Source organism: Carassius gibelio, chromosome B20 (genome assembly GCF_023724105.1).
Source record: "Carassius gibelio isolate Cgi1373 ecotype wild population from Czech Republic chromosome B20, carGib1.2-hapl.c, whole genome shotgun sequence".
NCBI classification, from domain to species: domain Eukaryota; kingdom Metazoa; phylum Chordata; class Actinopteri; order Cypriniformes; family Cyprinidae; genus Carassius; species Carassius gibelio.
Window position 1 is genome coordinate 7,142,802 of NC_068415.1, and position 20,738 is coordinate 7,163,539.

Here is a 20,738-nt window from a genome sequence, read left to right on the forward strand (position 1 = left end):
AATGGCCTCAGTCAAGAAGTTGAAGACAAGTCATATAAGGTAACTTACTCGGTCGTCTTCTGTTGCTTCAAAAGTACTTGTAAGGAAGAGTGTTTGCAGACAGACTGGAGTGGAGCTCCTGGAGCTCAATGGTTATATACATCACACACCGCTCCATTGACGTCAGTCGAGCTGCATAAACTGCTTGTAAATGAGGCAATTCTGAATGGAGAATGAAGAATGGAGTAAAGGAGTTGTATCCGAAGGACAAAGTGAGACGTTTCTTTATCTTTCCAAAGTTTTCAATTTGAAAACATCATCTTTGATGTTGTTGCAAAGTCATAAACTTGCTTTCAAATACAATTTATCCAAAGTGTAACTCACAGGTAATCACTTAATGTTTTTATTGTTCCTTTGACTGTTAAATCACTTTTTTATGCACCTGAGCAAAATGGGCTAAGGATCTGCTGTCGTGATGGATTTCTGCATGGCTGCTCATCTGTGGTCTGGAGGAGAGCAGAAGCGCAACGGGGACACGAAAGCCTTCGTCTCTGTCCAAGGTGCTGAAATTCTCCAAGACGCAGCCAGACATCATTCATTGGCTGGCTCTCTCTCTCTTTATATATATATGTTATATGACTGCAACAATAATGGGAACTGTATGTTGTACATATAATTTTATTAATTGATTTCAGTTTCATATCTTACACTTGGCTGTGGTTTGTTATTAGGTAGTACACACACAAGTTATTTTAAAATAATCAGCCTAGAATGAATGTTTATGAGCTAAATTCACAGTACTGGAAGTACATTTGAGAACTTCAAGTTGTAATACTGACATTAATATTAGTAAAAAATACACCATGTCATGGAGTCATGAATTAAAATGCTTTCTAACTGTAAATTGTAACATGTTTTCAAGAGTGGCTGAGCAAAATGCATTCAACAGCCAGATGCAGAGGTTTAGTCACTGTTGACTATTGTTTCTGGCTAGCCGTCAATTCCCCAGAGTGACGAAGCATTAGCTGGACATGCTGAGATATTTACATAAGCCTGACACGCTCTCGAAGGAAAATCCTAAACATGGCTTTAACTTCCTGCTCAGTGTGAAGAAATGATTTTATATATATATAAAACATTATTTTGTGGGGGGGGGTGGGCGGGTTGGGGGATGACAGTTAGCAGGTACACCACCAGTTATCCAGTGACAGATAACTGGACTGGATAACTTGATCTGCAGATTGAACCTGTGAATAGATAAAATACTTCCAAGAAATTCAGGTATGACTGATGTTTTTATGATGAACATAGGGCTAAGATTATGGAAAGGCTTACCACTTGAAATTAGTCACCACTAATAAATCTAGTTTAAAAGCTTGGTTGTAAACATTTGTATTCTTTGGCTTTTAATTTACAGTGTTGATGTCTTCTGGGTTGTTTTAATGTGATGCATTATTTAAAAAAAAATTATATCCTTTGAATTTTTCATGATGTTTTAGTACTTGTAAAATGCATTAAAAATACAAGGAATGCATGGTCTGACAACTGTGAAAGATGTAGTTTATACACATTACTGTATTGTGTTAATCAATGCAATGCCTAGTAGATGTAACACCCATAACTTCAGTTCTGTTAGTCACATGTACCTGAACTTAATTAGTGTCCACAGAATACACCAAAAATGACTCAAAATGCAGCCACATCCTGTAACAAACACGTCTGCTGTTTTTAGTGAGCAACACACCATAATTCACCATTTAAACACTGGTAAATAAAGGCATATAAATCAAATGTATAGAATTCTTTACAGAATCTATAATCACAAATATTACAATAGCATTAATTGCAAAGGATAATAAAATGTCAGAGGTCTGATTATGTTATCGTCAGCTTTGACCTTTGTTGTGCAAACTTCATCTGTAAGCTTTGTGCGCCTATGTGTGAGTCTATTACTACATTTAGGTAGTGGTCAATCTGGAACATCTCATTACATCTTATTGGCTTTCCAGGAGAGGTAAGAGTTCCAGGCAACAGCCACGATCTGAACAACAGCCAATCTGAAAAGCACAAGCATGAACATATTACTGTATTAGAAGTCATTTATTTATAATGTATGTGACCAAATGCAAATATCACATTCATGTCTTAAAACATAAATACAGAAAACATTACCAATCCAGATGGTTTCCAGGTGTGTGTGTGTGTATAAATACAGATAGATAGACTGACTTTAGTTGTTAATCCCAGCGTGGAAGTTCAGCTGCCAGAAAGCAGTAGCATCAAACAACCCACAAACAAAAAATCTGTTTTAAAACTCCCAATAGTCAAAATGAAACAAGAGCCCAATTAAAAAGATTTCAAAAGTTTCTCAGCTTTGTTCCCTTTAATAAGCTTTCATAATGCTACTGTGCCACACACTGTGTTGCAGAGGCACGTCCTGTACGTTCTTTTCCCAGTGACGCTCTTAAATCTCCAGCGCTGCTGGATTAGTGCCCTGCTGCAATGGATGCATTATCATTATCAATGATCACTTGACTTTTGAGCGCTAAAAAGGGTAGTTTAAAGCCAGAGCTTCACCTGTGGTGGAGAGGGATGAAATAAAAATTGGCGATCTGGACTGGAGGCCAAAGCTGGAGAAATTAAGAGACATTGCATTAAATGGAACATTAATGAATGAACTGGAGAAAGAAAAAGAAAACCGTGTCAAGCACAGCAGGAAAACACTTACATAGTAATTGGAGATCAAGGCATCCATGTAGTCCTATTGAGATGTGGAAAATGAAGAGTAAATATGATTAATTTTCAATAATATTATGTTTTTATATTAAGCCACCAGAACAGCCATTGTGGCAGAAAACAGATTTTATTCAGTCTAAACAATGTTAGTTCTCATGAATTAATTTTAGGAAAAGTTTCATAACTAGTATTTGAACTGAATAATAAAATATATTGTGTTATATATAAGTGTTTCTGAGCCTGCTGCTTGTTCCTATCCAATGTTCCTTGTAATATTTAGATCAAATTGACACTACTTCAAGCATAAGCTGAAGGACTATGTGAGTACCTTAATACCAAATTTTAATTCATATAATTTTCATGCAATTCAATGAATCATGCTGTTGCAAAGACCTATATCAGAACCATGACAGACACTTTTACAGATCTGTGGAAGGAACCTACATGAAAAAAAAACCCTGTATATTATATTATTTACTTTCTAGTCAAAGAATCCAGAACAATTTACATGGTTTTCACAAAAATATTAAGAAACACAACTGCTTTCAACATTAGAGTTTGGAGTAATGGCTATTGAAAATTCTGACATCAAAAGGAATAAATTACATTTTAAAATAAAATAGAAAAACAGCTACTTTAAATTGTAATATTTAAAATATTACTGTTTTAACTGTATCATGTATATTTTAAAGCAGCCTTGGTGAGAGGTGAGAGGCTTCTTTAAATTGATTATATATATATATATATATATATATATATATATATATATATATATATATAAATTATTACATTATAATATATGTGTGTGTACTGTGCATATTTATAAGTATATATAAATATACACCCACACAGATATTAATTTAAGAAAAATACGTAGTATACATTTATATTTATGTAATGTACAACATAAACATGAATATACAAACATACATAAAAATATAAATGTATGTTTTGAATGTGATTAATAATATATATATATAATGTCTTCAGTCTGAGTGGTTACAAGTTCTTTTTTCCTCCTCATTAAAAGCTTTTGTTAAATCAGACACAAAAGAGCTTGTTACCTGTTCATTCATGCTTTCATCATGTCATGACTAATGACGCTGGTACCTAAACAGTGAAGAGTGTGTGTTGTAAAAGCTCCACAGCTCTGTCCCACTGCATCAAGCACAAGTCAACACCCTCCTTTCACTGGTGCCATATAAAAATCAAGTCATCTGGAACACGAGGGCCCCTTCCCTGCTAGTGCCATCTTTTGAAAGGTCAACTTAGTGAAGCCAGTATTAGAAACTTGTGCTCCTTCTGTTTGTACTCTTTGCCTTAACAGTTTCTAATTAAGAACGAACAAGGCACAGGCCACCTGAGGTGAAACTACCGCGGGGCTGAAACGTTATGATATTGTTTCTCCCGAGCTTGACGTCACAGGAGTTTAGCCCCTCGGGAAGAAAGAACGTAAAAAAATTTTTTGGACCGTTTTAAATACACAAAGACACAGAACACAACAGGATTGCTAATATGCTATAGCTTTAGAAGTGAGGAACATCAAAGACCAGACAAATCCTGAATGCCCTGGAAGCTGTCCACAGGTAGAAAGCTGCAGGCAACAATGATCAAACCAAAGATTCAGAACCACCCCCAAGACTTAGAGCAATGACAAATATGACTGTGATTTCTCTGTTATAGCACCAGGTTATAAAGCATCAAAAGGCTCATGAGGAGAACAATAATTTGTGGATTTTGAGTTGTTTGTTCTAATCTGGGTTTTTCTGAGAGCTAATGCACACTTAACCTTTCAATCCAATATCAACAGTGGGGCACTCACCACCAGACTAACACCTGATGATGGTGATGTTTCACTTGGTGTTATTTGTTTAAGAAGGATAAAATAGTCAGTGGGGAGATGGCATTTAACATTACTCTACAGACTCAGTAGAACAGCATTAGTGATTGTATGTCTTACCCAGTCACACTTGTATAAAGTGTAGGTAAAGTTTATGTTTTATTGATGCAGATTTGCTGAGTATTTTTATGAAATGTAATGTATATTATAAATGTATTACATACGTAATCAATAAAGTACATACTTCCTTAAGGATGATGCATTTAATTTTTTTGGTTTAAATTGAAAACCCTTTTTTTTTGCTACTTCAATTTGGTGCCACTACTGGTAAAGAAATTACACACTTTACCTTTAAACTGAACTGAAGAAAAAAAAAAACATCACATTAAGAACTTTGTTTTGATCAGAATTGAATTTCACAGAAAATTTATTTTTTAATTTCAGGTTTTATATCAAAATAAAAGAAAAAAAAAAACAGAAGAGAGACAGAAAAAGTAAAAGAAAACAGAAAAGAAAAGAAAAAAATGTGAAAAGAAAAAAATGTGAAAAGAAAAAAAATCAGAAATGAAGGATAAAATGAATAAAGAAAAGAAAGGAAAAAGGAAAGTAAAAAAAAAGTAAAAAAAAAGAATGAAACAAGAAAAAGAATGAAACGTACAAAAAAAGATAAAGTAAAGAAAAAGTAAAGAAAGAAAACAAAGAATCAAAAAGAAAGTAAAAAAACTAAGAAATTTAATAAAAAACAGAAAAGTTAAAATAATATAAAAAACAAAAAAAAAAGACATGCTGATCTTTATATAACGGTACAGCCATCATCCATTGAAAAATCCAGATGAGTTGAAGGTCTTTTCATTTAGCAGCTGCATTTGTTCTAAAGCGACATTCAGTTCACTAAGCCAAGTGCAGTTTCCCTGGAGACACCCTCTGGGCTAAGTGCCTCAGACACAATCAGAATACCAGTTCACATATGAACTGTCCAATTCACAGGCCATACCCACCCCAGATCAAACCCATGACCTTTCCATTACTCCACCAGAGCTTTAACCAGTAAGCTACTCTAATGAGCGTCAAAACGCTGCCATTCCAGCAGCAGAGCGTCGTTTACTTCTGTTTTAAAGGGCACTACTGCGAGCAGTATCCGAACTCTGATCTGTCACTCTTGCTCCACCAACTGCCTGACCTATAGTCACCATAAACAAAAGGTAGATGCCGCCCACGACATGCCAAGAGTTTTAATCAGCACCAAAGGACCGGTTTAAACCAAAAACAGCCCTACTAATAACCAACAGATACAATAATGCATCGGAGTGGGATTCTTTAAGTCGAGTCGCAGAGTAGCATAACTAAAGGCGTTTTTAGTGATTGGCTTTCAGCTCGCATTTCTTCTGCTTGGCTTAATGAGCGCATTTATCATTAGCCTTCCATCTTTTCTGACATTTAGGTGACTGACCTTTCAGTCTCATTTTAACACAGACACCTTTCCTACATAAATAATTGATGGCACCACTCAGAGACAATGCTGTGTCAACCATTGTTCCTACAAGTCCATGAGTCACTACTCGCAGCTCTCCGTCCCTTCATCTTTCTAATCCCGGAAATACCCTCCAATTATGGAGTGCCAATATAAGGGTCACAAGACAGAAGGCTGGTGTGAGAGTGGACTTTCAGGACAACTGACGGAGTTTCAATAGATGTGCTTTGGCAGCACGGGCAGTTTTACACCTTTATGCCTGAAAATATAAGAATCTTTGGTAGCCCTTACTTAAAAGGCTTTATGTATATTGCATTATAAAAGGTTATTAAAGGGTATAATTACAAACGGGAAGGACAATAAAAGCAATCAAAACCAACAAAAAAGCAATAATATGTAAGTGCTGTGAAAAGTCTCAGTCAGCCTAACACAGCATGTAAGGTTTTTTATGTAATAAATAAAAAGAAAACAAGTACATAGAAAAGAAAAAAAAGGATGTTTTTTAATAAAAATAGAAGTCAAAAGAATAGAGACTTCTATTGTTATGGGCCACTTGTTTGATTATTAAACATTAGAAAACATGTAGTTAGAAAAGAAATAGAATAGAGAGTGCAAGTGTTAAAGTGTCAAATGTTTTTTTTTAATAAAACAATAACAATAAATAATATGACGAGATATACAATATTTTATCTCATATATATTATGTTATATTTTTATTAATTATTATATTGATTACTCTGTATTTAATAGTTATTTTATATTTTATTTGTATATCAATGATGGAGGAAGAAATAATCAATAATTAATACAATAAAAATAATGATGTTGTAGTCATTCCAATACAATGCTAAATTAGCATTTTCATTTTAGATTTTGTGAAAAATTCACATTTTGAGTCTTTTATGTTCAGTGTTTGTATTTAATTCAGGTTTGTGATAAAAACTGACCCTTTTGAGTTTGGTCACATTCTGTTCCACAGTCAGTCCATTGAGCGCTCCAGATATTCCCAGAAAAGCACCCAAGAAACACGGAGCAAAGCCCACCTATGGAAATACAAAGATCTGATAAGAACACGTATCTATATACTTTATAGAAACCTTCTCATTCATTTTAATATTTTTTAAATATTTTTATAATTATAAGAAATACCATTGTAAGTCTAATCCAGCCTAGCTGTTAATTTATAGACTACTGCTTCACATATTCACATCTGATGAAATATACATATCACATGTTGAAAGCCATCAAGGACACAATGGGAGACTGATCTAGCCATTTATTATTAGCACACTAGATCACTGGAATTCCTTCCTGTGTGGTTTTCCACAAGACATCCCAAAAAGATTTATTAAACCAATCAAAAATGTGTCAAGCGAGACTAAAAACAGCCCCTTGGATTTTCCTTTGACTTTCAGGTACAAAGTATTTTTTATAAGTTTTATTTAGTTTAATTTGCAAGTGAAAGGAACACTTAATATCTTTTTTTGTGTCTTTGATACACTGTAATTATACATTTGTAATATTAATTAACTACATGTATTCTACTCTAATGTTAGGGTTAGAATGATGGTATTATTTAGGGTATGCTGCATGTAATTATGCAGAATTTATTGTTATTACTATTGTAAGTACATTAGTATTACCATATTTTGTTGTGGAAAAATAACTTGGGAATGCATGTGAAGTGGTATAGGGAATGAAATAAAGCTGTGAACATGTCAACAGTACCTGCAACTTGACTGTGGGAATCTTTTTTGTAAAATACTATGAATAAATCATGCTTAGCTGATTGAAATATTCACTTACTCAATAACATCTGAGGACCTCTTTAAGGTTTAAACAGCTGTTGTAAGCCTCTCAATAAAACAGAATTAAATACCTACAGACGAAAGCAACCACACACACACACATACACACACACACACAACCACAACTTGTCGCTGGCTGTGCTGGCTTTTAGAAATTTAGAAAGTGGGTCTCTAAAAATAGCCCTAGAATCTCTTTACTGAATAAATGTAGGAGAGCAAGCTGGCGTTGGAAGCGCTGTTGTTTGGGTGTAATCCGGTGATGGGGAGAGGGCCTGTCTTGCATGCCTTTGTCCGCTTCATCCTGTACATTCATTCCACCAATCATGTAAACAATGACTTATGCAAACACTCATTTGTTTGACTGCCCATCAGAGGATGGATTACTTGACATGCATGAAGGGAGAGCTCAGATGGGATCCCCAAAAGGGATAAAGCACGTAGCAACAGCAATAAATAGAAGCTCCTAAAGCACATTACATGTGTCTGCATACTCAACAAAGACACGGCAGTCAGCCCTTGGGACAACTTTCCATGAGTGCATTTATGACTAAAGATATTTTAAAACATATCAAATACTGAGGTCTGAGTTTATATTTGTTGTTTCATATTAATTTTATTAATACTGTTGTGGAGTGATGATGTGATGGGGAGAAGAGGGAGAACAGTATGGGAAAATGACGCAGGCCGGATTTTAAATATAATTTTGATGAAATCCAGGAGCTTTCTGACCCTGTATAGACAGCATTAGAACAACCATGTTCAAGGCCCAGAAAGGTAATTAGGATATCATTAAAATAGTACATGTGGCATCAGAGGTTCAACCATATTTTTATGAAGCTGCAAGAATACTGTGTGTACAAAGAAAACAAAATTAACAACTTTATTCAACAATTTCTTCTCTTCCAGTCAGTCATCACCACTACCATTCATGAGAGTACCATGACGCATATATAATACAAAATGCTTTTAATGAAGCAACTCAATGTTCCTTCATTCCGAAGTCTAAAGTGATGTTTTCAAATTAGCAATGAACTAGAAGCTTGGGCTCAGCTATTAAACTGTCAACTTTAGATTTGAATCTGTGGCGGAAAGAAGGATTTCTACAGAAAAAGGTGCTTTTAAAGGCACTCAGTTGTAGTTTCTTATGTATTTACACATTCGTGCCATCAAACTGTTGTATAAACAATATCACGCTCATATAGACGTGAGCTACAGCTGTATATCGGCACACTGCGATACTCGAATGGCCGATATACAGCCATATCTTACATAATCTCATGTGATATTGCTCATTTCTACTGGATTCTTTTGGGGATTGTGTATGTATAAAAACATAATAAACATACACACACACACACACACACACACACAAACAATTACTGCAATACAATGCACATATGCTCACCTGATCAACAAGCATTTTCTTCAGAGCAGCACCACCAGTACCACCAGTAACAAGTTTGTCCAGCACCTTGTACCATCCACCAACCACTGGACCCTTCAAAACACAGACAACTTCACTAAACTCATCTCACATGTGTGTAGCACTTCAAACACTTCAGTAAACAATCATGAACACGAGCCCAGAATCTTGAGGCCGTGCCAGTGGTTTCATTTGTTCATGATGTGATTATGAAAACAGCGGGCAGTAATTAGCTCCAATCCCCTGTGAATTAATGAGCTTTCTTTAGGTTTCCCATTGTGGTTTCAGTCTGGGCCTAATTAACAAACTGATCAATACATGTGTCCCCTAAGGGTGTTCCAGTCAACAATGACAACTGAATTCTTCAGTAAATCTCTCTTTTAATGCAATTATAATTTGCGGTTTAGCAGCATCAATGTAAAATCACCCACCGATGGCAAATTATGCATATGGGCGTCTTTAACAAACAGCTGTGTGCTTGTTTGAGAAGATGTCATTCTTCAATGTATAGTGAATATATAGAAGCTCTATATTGTCTTTCTAAATTCTTTCCTGTCCTTTTAGCAAAACAAAGGATGCCATGACACATTAAATGATTAATACCAAGCTTCTGCTTCATTCAGTTGATTGGGCAAGAAGAACTTTATAACCCTATACTGCCAAAATAAAATGGGTACATCAGAAATGCAACAATTATAGCTCAATGGACAGAATCTTTCTGAGATTTCATTTCAGGAGATGCAGGACAAATTTCAGCTGAAGTTCTGACCTGTGGTTCAGTCTTTTGTTCTAACAGCAGTGAAACAGATTTTACTGCACTAATAATAACGACTAAGGTCTGATGTTTAAAAGGTTGAATGGAGTGTGCTCTGGCTTGTAAAAGCTTTGAATCATACAGGCCATTTGCAGATTAGACCTCAAGTCATTTGGACAGAACTATTGCATTAGTGCTTTGTGTGTGTGTGTGTGTGTGTGTGTGTGAGGGAGGGAGGAAGTGAAGAGCGGGGTGCTCAATATATCAATCACTGTGTGCATGTCAATCACTGTGCAACTTCATTACCTGTTCCAACCATAGACTGTAAAAAAAATATGGACGTAGTGTCTGTGACGTCACCCATAGACTCCTCAATAGCGGTTTTGAAGCCTAAAGTGTGCAGAGCGGGCCGTCGCCATCTTGGCAGCGCGTCATCGCGCGACTCTCCCGGATAATCGAAAATGGGCAAAAAGGCGGGAGCTGAATGCTGAAGCCACGCCCACCTAGCGCGACGGCATTGTCAGCAGCGGCAATCCACCTGTCACTCAAGTGGCCACGCCCTTAATTATGCAGAACTTTAAGGCTTAATATAATTTAAACGGAGGAGTTATAAAAAAAAATCACCCTCCTCACAGTTGTCATGAAGGGCAAAATTAGCAATATAGACCAAAAGCATTTTTTGAACCAGGCTGTAAACATGTTTCTTTCTGCTGTAAAGTTGGGCATTTTAACATGGGGAGTCTATGGGACTGACTCCCTTTTGCAGCCAGCCTCAAGCGGCCAGTCGATGAATTGCAGTTTTAGTCACTTCCTTATTGGCTTCACGAGAGAGAGCGGGAGGTTGCCGCTCGGTTCCAACAAATGACACCCTACACACATGATCTTTGCTGGTCATAACACAACAGATCTTTAATCATTTGAATTCTCTGACATTCTGCAACATTTTTTGTTTTGTTTTTGCCTTTTTTAAGTTTTATTTTATTTGTTTATAAGTATTATCCAATGTAAAGCAAAGAGCAAAGGTTTCGCTGGTTGACATGGGGAGTTGCTAAAACCTAATCTGATTTCATATATGAAAAAAAAAAGCTGTTTTCAATCCTAGGTTGAAATATTGAGCCCTTTGGCAAAAAAAAATAATAATAAATCACGTGATTTGCCCATGTGTGCAAGTTTTTTGTAGGTTAAAATCTTTTACATAGTTATAAACCAACGTTAAAAAAGGGATAAAAAAAAATGGGTGCAACAGTGCAGGATGCAACAGTGATCAAAATGACAGAAAAGACTCTTTTTCAAATAATGCTATCCTTTCGAGCTTTCTATTAATCTCCCTGGGAAATGTATAAATGTGTCAATAATGAGATACGGTTCTTGAGCACCAGATCAGCATATTATAATTATTTCTGAAGGATCATGTGATGGAGGACTGGAGTAATGATGCTGATTCAAATTCAGCTTTGCATCACAGTAAAAATCCCCTTTTAAAATATATAAAAATATACATTTATCAAGTTTTAAATTGTAATAATATTTAGCAATAATTAATGTATTTGTGATCAAAGAAAATGAATCCTTTTTAAGCATAAAAGGCTTCTCTCAAAAACATAAAAAAAAAACTTACCAACCACAAACTTTTGAACAATGAGAATTGTAATAAAACCATTCTAAGACCACTGAAAGAGTATAAAAATAAAAAACATAAGTTAAATTACATCAGTAACATGCTGGAAGATCTCAAGAGAAACTCATAAGGAAACTGTATCACAGAGGAGACTTACGACAAAGAAGAAGCCAATGCTCATCATCTTGGCAGTGCGTCTCACGCTGTGATTGGCCAGTCCACGGCGCTCAATCAGCTGCTGGGAGATGACATCACCCACACCCACCAGAGAGCCTGGAAGAGAGGGAGTCAAAATGGAGTGAGAGAGAGAGAGGGTGCCAGTCTGGCATCTGTTTGCCCCCACTGCCCAGCGTGAAGACCCACACACAGGTAACCACGCCAGGGGCAATTGACAGGAAACACTAACTAGTTTTGCCGCCCCATTCACTATCTACCGACTGATAGATGAGATGTGCCTGCTGTAAGTTGGTATAACAATTATTGAATTTGTGACCTTGATGCTATCAATCACACTATCTTTACCTTTTTTTTAATTAGCACTATTTTTCAGCAAAAATGCAAGCAAACAAATCACGGGAAAGACATTTATGACATTACAAAAGTTTTCTATTTCAAGTAAATGCTGTTCTTATTTTTCAAGGAATTATCAAAGAATGAAAACAAAAATAAATAGCACAACTGTTTTCAACATGAATAACAATAGAAATGGTTCTTGAGCACTAAATCAGCATATTATAATGATTTTTGAAGGATCATGTGACACTAAAAACAAATGTCTACAGAAAATTCAGCTTTACCTTAACAGCAATACATTTTGAAACATATTCAAAAAAATATTTTATATTGTAATTAAATTTCACAATATTACAGAGATGTACATAGAAGACTTAGGCTAATAGAAAACATAAAAAATATCTTACAGACTCCAAATGTTGTATGGTGCTGTGATTTGTTGTTGTTTTTCTATAATTCTTCAATGTTTCAAACACTTATTCATTACTAAATGTAAAAAAAAAAAAAACAGCAGAGGACTTTAAAGACTTTAAGAAATCCATCTATTCACCCCACAATGACCTTTAAATGTCACATTGTAAATTTCACATTGCGTTGAGACCCCCTTATGAACACCACAGGGGGCTGTTTCCTAATAGCAGGGACAGATGTTATCCTGTAAAACACGATTAGTCAGACAAGCCATGCAATTCATTTCTGAGAACACTATGGAAACATTTTAAGGTAGAAAGTTCAACCAAACTCTTATTCATTCATCAAAACCAGTTTCAAACGTTCCATGATTTGCCTTAAAAGAGATGCAAGGTATATTTAAAAATAAAATTATATATCATATACACAGCACATATGAAGCAAAAAAAAAAAAAAAAAAAGTAATTTACATTTTTCCTAAGTTTCAATTCTATTAATTTTGACAATCCAGCCTTTAATCACATAATTAAGACATTTATCAGTATCAGACTGTAGCAAAAGTGAAAAATAAAAGCATTCTGCATAAATTTTTTACAAAAAAATCTGTAAGCAAACCCCACGTGCAGTTTTGTCTCAGACACCAAATATTTTCCCTCTTTATACACCAATTTGAAAAGCCTTCAGAGTTAAGCACTGTACAATGGCACTATGAAAACATCTATGTATAAATTAATCTCAAAGTGTTTAAACAATTAAACCAAGAGAGACCTCCCAACACCCTAGAGTTTAAAAAGTGTGTGTGCAAGAATGTGCTTGTGTGTTCATCCATTCATCCTTGAGGAAACACTGAATGAACAGAAGCTGTTGTATATGAGTGATGGAAAGCTTTAGATAGACTGCAGCTCATGACTTGAGCGCGCGCGCACACACACACACAGTCTGCCAATCACATTGACAGAGCTGTTTCCTCCCAACTGCTGGAAATGTCACAGGTCTCCTTTCTCTTCACACACATTTCGATCGTCTGCAGTCAAAGCTGTAAGGGCAGCAAATACAGCCATGCATTATGCATGTGTGCATAAACAGAGAGCTCACTGGATATTGACATGTATCGGAAACCCAAAATGAATACAAACCTCAATAAAAGACACCAAAACCAATGGAACTCATCACAAAGATGGTTTCTTTCCTTTTTTTTCTTTCCTGTCCTGTGAGGACCCTTTTTTGCTTTCATCTTAAGAGCCATGAGAAACAGGCATGTTAAATTAATGTTCAAGGTCTTGGATTTCAATGATTAAGAAAACTGCATTTTCAAAGGAAAAATGTCCATATCTAAATTCACGCAGAGGAGATGATAATGAAGAACACCATAAAAACCAATCATTGAAATATTATTAGATTTTAAAAACAACAATAATCCAGAATAATCAAAGTTTCCAAATTTGTTAATTAAAAAAAATTATTAATACATTTTATATGATTAATGATTAATAAATACCAGTAGGTAATAAAGTTGTTTTAAAAGTTTAACCATTACTTAATCTCATTAGTAAAAAAAATGATGGGCATGCTATAGAACCTCAGTCAGGTGAATCAACTTCTGATAAGTGAGCTCATTGTTCAAAACACATGGTGAGCTGGACAGAAGCCGCTATTGTACACAGCATGCTATAGTAGGAGGCCGGTGTGAGATGAAATGCCTCGGAGAGGAGGATGCTGGGAACTCTGGTCTCTCTCCAGCAGGTTGTTAACGGGCACAGTGGGGGGATCCACCAACAGAAAGACTGTGTCACGCTCTCACTCAACCCCACACAAACACAGCGGGTGAAGCCTCTTCTGATCTGTGAGAGAAACGCACTGCAAGACTCTCTGATCAAATTTTACAAACTACGATGAGTTCTGAGAGTCGTCCTTGTGCTTCACCACAAGCACTGACGCAGTGACTCAGTGTTATGACATGACTAAGTGTACATAGGCACTGGACTGATGGTACCAGGAGTGGGTTTGTGAGACTAACACTGCTTCGAGATTATCTGTTTCTTCAGAAATACCATTGAGTTCACAGAAAGCCCTGACTAAGCCGCAAGTTTGCAAACCTTTGAAGTTCAGATGGGATAAATATTTTCTGCATTTCACAGAGATACAATAGAATGAAAATTAGGGATAAACACATTGGTTTCAGCCAATACTTGCAGGGTTTTAAATGAGCTATCGGAGGCCTCTGTAATCTGAACATATTTTATCAGCCTTTCCCACAATTTAAACAGCATTTTCTTAAAAAAAAAAAAAAAGGAAGAAAAAGAAAGAGAATTTCAGAATTTCCATATTGATGCATGCCTAACTATACACTATAAAATGAATGACAACTATATAAAGTAAAGCTTTTTATGGTGACAACAGTGTTTCTACATCAACACCCCAGATATCTAAACACAGGCAGTGTCTGTTACTCATTATGCTTCACCTTGACTGGCTAAACTCCAGGATCCTTAAAAAAAAAATGTCTACAGCCAAATACAGATCTGTCAAGGATGGAGCCACACATAAAAAAAAAATGCAGCTGCCTTTAAATTTAGAGGACAGCTGATTCCTCGCACTTGCCCAAATATCATGGTTTACAAAGGACATTCTGCCTTAACGACAGAGCCCGGCGAAGCAACATAGCCCCTTTTAAGTGACCTAACCTTTTCATAAAATGTCAAGGAAAGACTAATAATCCAGTATAGCAGACTGAAAAAAGCCAGGAACCTTTGCCATGCTTTTACTGGGTCATCTTATCAAAACAGCACCAGCTTATTGATCATGGTAGGCAGAACCAAGCAGACAGGAGGGCAAAGGCTGAGTGAGAGCTAACAGCATGTTGTGAGGTGATAATAAACACTTATGTTTTCCACTTCTTGGTTCAAATTGACGTTAACAAGTTGAGAAGCACCGAAGAGTATACTCTTAAAACATCGGTTAAGAACAAACAGTCCAAAGAAGACCCTTTTACATTTGCTTTTATCTTTGGAGTCTGAAAACAGGTGGTTATTTAAAAGCTATATTCTATAGTCTCTGATTACAATGACAATTTATTCCTGTTATGGCAATGTTGAGTTTCCAACAGTCAACACTGCTATTATCAATGTTGAAAACAGTTGTGCTGCTTAAAGGTATAGTTAACACAAAAATGAACATTAGCTGAAAATTTGCTCACCATCAGTGTATGGGTGCCAACAGAATGAGAGTCCAAATAGCTGATAAATACACCATAATAATCTACAAGTAATCAACACACCCATAGTCCATCAAATCACATCCTATGAAGTAGAAAACTGCATGTTTGTAATAAACAAATTCATTGTTAAGAGTCTATTGGTGTAATGCTAAATTTTCCCAGATCTTTTCCGATAAAGAAACAAACCCATCTACATTTTGGATGATCTGATAGTGAGTAAATTTTCATTTTTTGGGTAAACAATTCCTTTTAAAAAAATGTGTGGAAACCGTGATTAGTGAATAAAACTTATTTGAAATAAAATGTTTTTTTTTTTTTATTTGATATCATCTTTGGACCCAAAACCATGAATAGGTGCTTAAAAGTTACTGTATATTCAGGGTCCCTGATTACAATGAAAACAGCAGATTCAGAGAAAGAAAACGCCCATTTATCTATATTAACAAAGACAACGACCCCATCCAACCATAAACATGGTTGTTTGTCATTATGCTGTGCCAAATAAAATGCAATTTACCACACACTCAGGTGCAATCTGCCCCGTACCTCGTGCCAACTGGAGTACGGCACTCATCTATACTAAATGCATCTTGAAATATGCTGATGTCAGCACAATACTTCCCACCGTCTGTCCTTGAGGAAGAGTCTCCAGGGAAGAACAGCCCTGATTGACGCATCTTGCGCTTAGTGAAATTATCTGTGATCAATTTGGCAGGAATCTATCTGCAGCCAGCACCTTCTCCACAGGGACCAGCAGGCAGGGTCTGGCAACCCAACCCATTTAGCTGATGAGACCAGTTTGACATGGCTTACCTGGGTTACAGTAAACATATTCAATCCTCATTCGTTCAGATTTGCCCTCTTTGGATGACATTGATTTTTTCGGTTCTACATTTAGCTCAGATTATGGGGTTAATGCATCGTTAATGACTTGAAAACGGAAATGTAGCGACTTCATCCCCTCCATCCATTCATTTATTCATTCGCTCATTAATCTCTTCCTCTTCACATCTCTATCTGTTATAAATAAATCCATTTATCACTTCAACCAAATGCATCAGTTAAAGCTGAAGGATGTAATTTCTGCACCACTAGTGGCAAAAAACAGAAATGCAGAAATAATGGCTACATACTTATCACCCTGTATTGTGCCGCAAAGTGGATTTCACAGACAATTCATCCATTTTAGTGAGATTACAAAACTTAATGTACTTAATGTAAGTGAATATCAACACATCACTTCACAGGAAGTGGTGAGTTTGACTAAAATAAACTCTGCGAAAGGCTTTTGATTACAATAATTAATCACAGTTTGCATGCAGTTGTTACAGGGGTATAAAGTGTACATACACTTTTTTTAAAAACAAACAATTAGGCTACTATTATAAAATCAGCAAGAAATATTTTTAAATAAATGCAGCACTTTTTAACTTCATATTCATCAAAGAAAACAAAACTCATGCTTTTCATTAAAAAAAACACATGCAGCAAAACTGTTTTCAACATTAATAAGAATAGAGATATTCCTTGAGCACCAAAACAGCATATTAAAATGATTTCTGAAGGATCATGTGACACTGAAGACTAAAATAATGATGCAGTTTTGCCATCACAGGAATAAATTATATAAAAAATGAATAAAAGCAATATTATTCACAATATTACTGTTAACATTTTTTGATGACATAAATGCAGCCTTTGTGTGAGTACAAGAGATTTAATTCCAAAACATAAAAAAATAAATAAAAACAATTGAATGGTAGTGTATAATTAATATAACTATACATTTATTTTCAAATTAAACAACAGATGTTTAGTACCCAATTTAGGCCTTTCAATGAAATGTTTCATGTTAATTAGATGTATAATGATAAATGACTAAAATTAAACTTTAAAACAATAACTCTTTTTAAATAATTTTCAAACCAACAACTCCCCCGTCTGCCATTGGTTGCCCAAACAGATAGCCCCACCCTAGACTCACCCCATTGGTTGAGATGGTCAGGATGGTCAAACGACCTACAAATAGTTGCCTCTTTATATTAAACTGTCATATGAAAAAGTAGACCCAGTTCAACTTTGGGAGAAAAAAAAAAACACACTTAACCTTGAACCTCCAATTCACTGAAGTTTTTTTCACCTTGCCCAGAACGCCAAGTTTTATTGCATTCGATTTATTTGAAGGTAAGATCATGTCCCTCGCTCTGTGAATAAGCGCTGGTTCACATCACTGAGAAAACATCCAGTTATTATTTAATTTTGAAATAACCCCGCTTCCCTCTCGTTTAAAGCATCTTGCTCTCTAATATTAAACCTATACCCATAGGGCTAAAGTTTCTATAAATATTCAAGTCCTCTTCCACAATTGGAAAACAAAAGCGATGAATCATAACTCATGCCTGTAATCTTGATTACATAAATTTAGTATCCTCAGTTCTCAGTGACATGAGGCCACTGGTGATTTTAAGCATTTCGGCCAAGTTGTCAGTGCCAGTCTAGCCAAGTACTAATTAATCCTAATGCTACAGTTTGCATGACTCACAAATTACACCCAGCAGCTTGTTTAAGAAGGTTCATTGATTAACAATAACGTGCATTCTCATTCACTCATTTTGTTAAACAAAGGGAAAAGATTCCCATCAAATGGGTCTGATTAGTTAATGCACAGTAATCACGCATGCAATTAAAGCTAAATTGTGTAATTTCAGCCCCACTGGAATCATCAAACAGAACTGTGAATTTAGTGATTCAATTTCGTTTTCAAATAGACTTCACACTCCTTGTGCCTGCTGTTATTTAGAAAAAAAAAACCTGTATTCTGAAAGACTTAGTATCTTTACATTGTACGCTGAACCCTGACCTCTAAAGATAAATGATTCTTCATGATATGAACCAGACATCATCATAAATGTTCGAACAAGTGTCTTCAATAGAACAACTTAATACTTTCAGTAATATGTTGTTTTGTGCTTCCACCTTCTGGTAGAATGGTGTAATTGTGGCAAAAAAAAAAAAAAAAAAAAAAAAAAAAGAATTTTATTTTCTAAATAAAAACCAAGTTTCTTGAGTGTCACATAATGTGAGCATTCTTTTGTTGATATGAGTTAAAATTAACATTTAATAACATTTAAATCCAAAGCAAAATTTAAAATAATCAAAACAACATCCTGAAATAGACCTCCCCTCTTAAACTATACTCCCACCCCGTATAAACCCACAGTGACAAAGTTCAAGCAAACAGCTAAGATTGTTGCTGAGAAGGGCTTTCCATTGTTTATATGGCTGGACTATTACTGATACTCAAAAACATCTTACGGTTTAGAAGTGCTTGTGCAAACAGGAAAGATAAATATTTAATCAATAGTGTCTGAGATTGGGCTGACCTAAAGGGAATTGGGAACATCAACTACAGGACCACAAAAAAAAAAAAAAAAAGTGGGGGAGTGGAGGGTGGAGAGTTTGTAGTTCTTACCAGCGGTTATTATCTGCACTGTCCATGGATGTTTGACCATCAGTGTCTGATAAGATCTCCAAAGGCCCGCCATGTGACAAAGTCTAAAAAAGACACAAGACCATGTGACAAAGTCTAAAAAAAGACATAGGACTATTGAAATTACTTGTCCGTAGTTATTGACAGATAAATGAACAAACTTTTTATTTTATTTTATTTATGCAACATCATTTTAGCAACAAATGCTAATCAATAGTTGATCCAAAACTAGTTACTGAATAACTAGATATTCTCTGATGTTCCGAAAAACAAACTCTTTTAATAAGATGCAGTAAAATCTTACAAGGTAGTTAAAATCGAGAGAACACCGGCTCATAGGAGTCATTCATTTTGAACTCGCATTGTACATTTTTGATTCATTAGAAGAATCGGTTCATAAGATTCATTCATTTGGAACTCACGCTTGTACATTTTTGATTCATTAGAAGAATCGGTTCATAAGAGTCATTTAGCGTTGAAGTGCATATTTTAAGATGTGGCGATTTGTAAAATCTCTGTCGAATTTTAAGAGGTTAAAGAGATAGCTCGCCTTAAGATTCTAGTCCCCACTGACTTGCATAGTGTTTTTCTCTCTCTCCATACTACGGAAGTCAATGGGGACCATTAGATGAACTATTCTGATTTTATAAGGTTCATTTGCACAGTGATGAAAGTCTCGCGCTTTGACTTAAAGGCACGTGAAGGTCGCGTGCCACAAATCATAATGAATTTCCAACTAATACGTTTTTACGTTTTACACAACCGGATAAGGACAATTCTGTTTCTCACAACGCAGACATAGAATAATGTGTAATCCACTATACATATTTATTTTCCTTTAATTAATCCAATTTGTCTCGTTGACGTCTCTGAAATACCCATAAAAAGCTTACGCAATTAACGTTACTTTATTTTATAACTCTTGCACAGTCAGTTTTAACCCGTACGGAGACTAAAGTTAGTCCTACCTTGTCACGCAGAGGTGATACAGTGCGTTAAAGAGATGTTGGCGTGGCTGAAATGAAAGCGGTATGACTGCTGCTTTCAAATACTCCAAAAACAAAAGAAGGAAAGTGACTTTCGAATATGTTACTTAAGTTTAAACTCATTCAGTCTTGTTTGTACTTTTATCCGGACACCCTGGGAGATGACAATTCATTTTACCCCTAAGTCAACAATATAACATGCTTGAGGTGGTGTGAAGCAACAAGCAAACGCTTCAAAGCCTAGCTGAATATTTTCAAAATAAAAGTCAAGGAAAACTCAAGGAATTCATTTAACTATTAGAATTTTTTAAAGAGGGTTTAAAACCTTAAATGAAAACAATAATTTGAATAATATAATTACCCCTATAAATTATTATGTGTACCTGGAATTAATTTAGAAAAATGAAGGGAAAAACTCTTTGGCTAGACTAATAACAACTGAATGGACATACACTTGTTACACTTACATTTTTGTAATGTTTAAAGGGAGAA

At 35.5% G+C, this 20,738-nt stretch overlaps 2 protein-coding genes across 3 annotated transcripts in view; both read right to left on the minus strand.

Annotated features, from left to right (window-relative positions):
- uts1 (urotensin 1) overlaps positions 1-1,311 on the minus strand; it is a 4,058-nt gene extending 2,747 nt beyond the window's left edge. The window contains exons 1-2 of the mRNA XM_052587032.1: positions 422-1,311; positions 49-201 (exon numbers count right to left, since the gene is read on the minus strand). The gene's annotated coding sequence lies outside the window, so the exon portion shown is untranslated. The remainder of the gene's footprint in view (positions 1-48; positions 202-421) is intronic.
- Positions 1,312-1,518: 207 nt separating this feature from the next.
- mpv17 (mitochondrial inner membrane protein MPV17) lies at positions 1,519-20,474 on the minus strand. Of its 2 annotated transcripts, none has more exons than XM_052587031.1 (8): positions 20,229-20,470; positions 19,243-19,325; positions 11,787-11,902; positions 9,240-9,332; positions 6,974-7,069; positions 2,708-2,740; positions 2,557-2,609; positions 1,519-2,036 (listed from the first exon to the last, which is right to left on the minus strand). In XM_052587031.1, exons 2-8 carry the CDS (start codon positions 19,313-19,315, stop codon positions 1,967-1,969), a joined length of 534 nt encoding a protein of 177 aa, XP_052442991.1. In that variant the 5' UTR covers positions 19,316-19,325; positions 20,229-20,470; the 3' UTR covers positions 1,519-1,966. The 2 variants fall into 2 exon arrangements, with proteins under 2 accessions (XP_052442991.1, XP_052442990.1); XM_052587030.1 differs by lacking the exon at positions 1,519-2,036 and adding an exon at positions 2,043-2,476 and having other exon boundaries at positions 20,229-20,474.
- Positions 20,475-20,738: the final 264 nt, after the last annotated feature.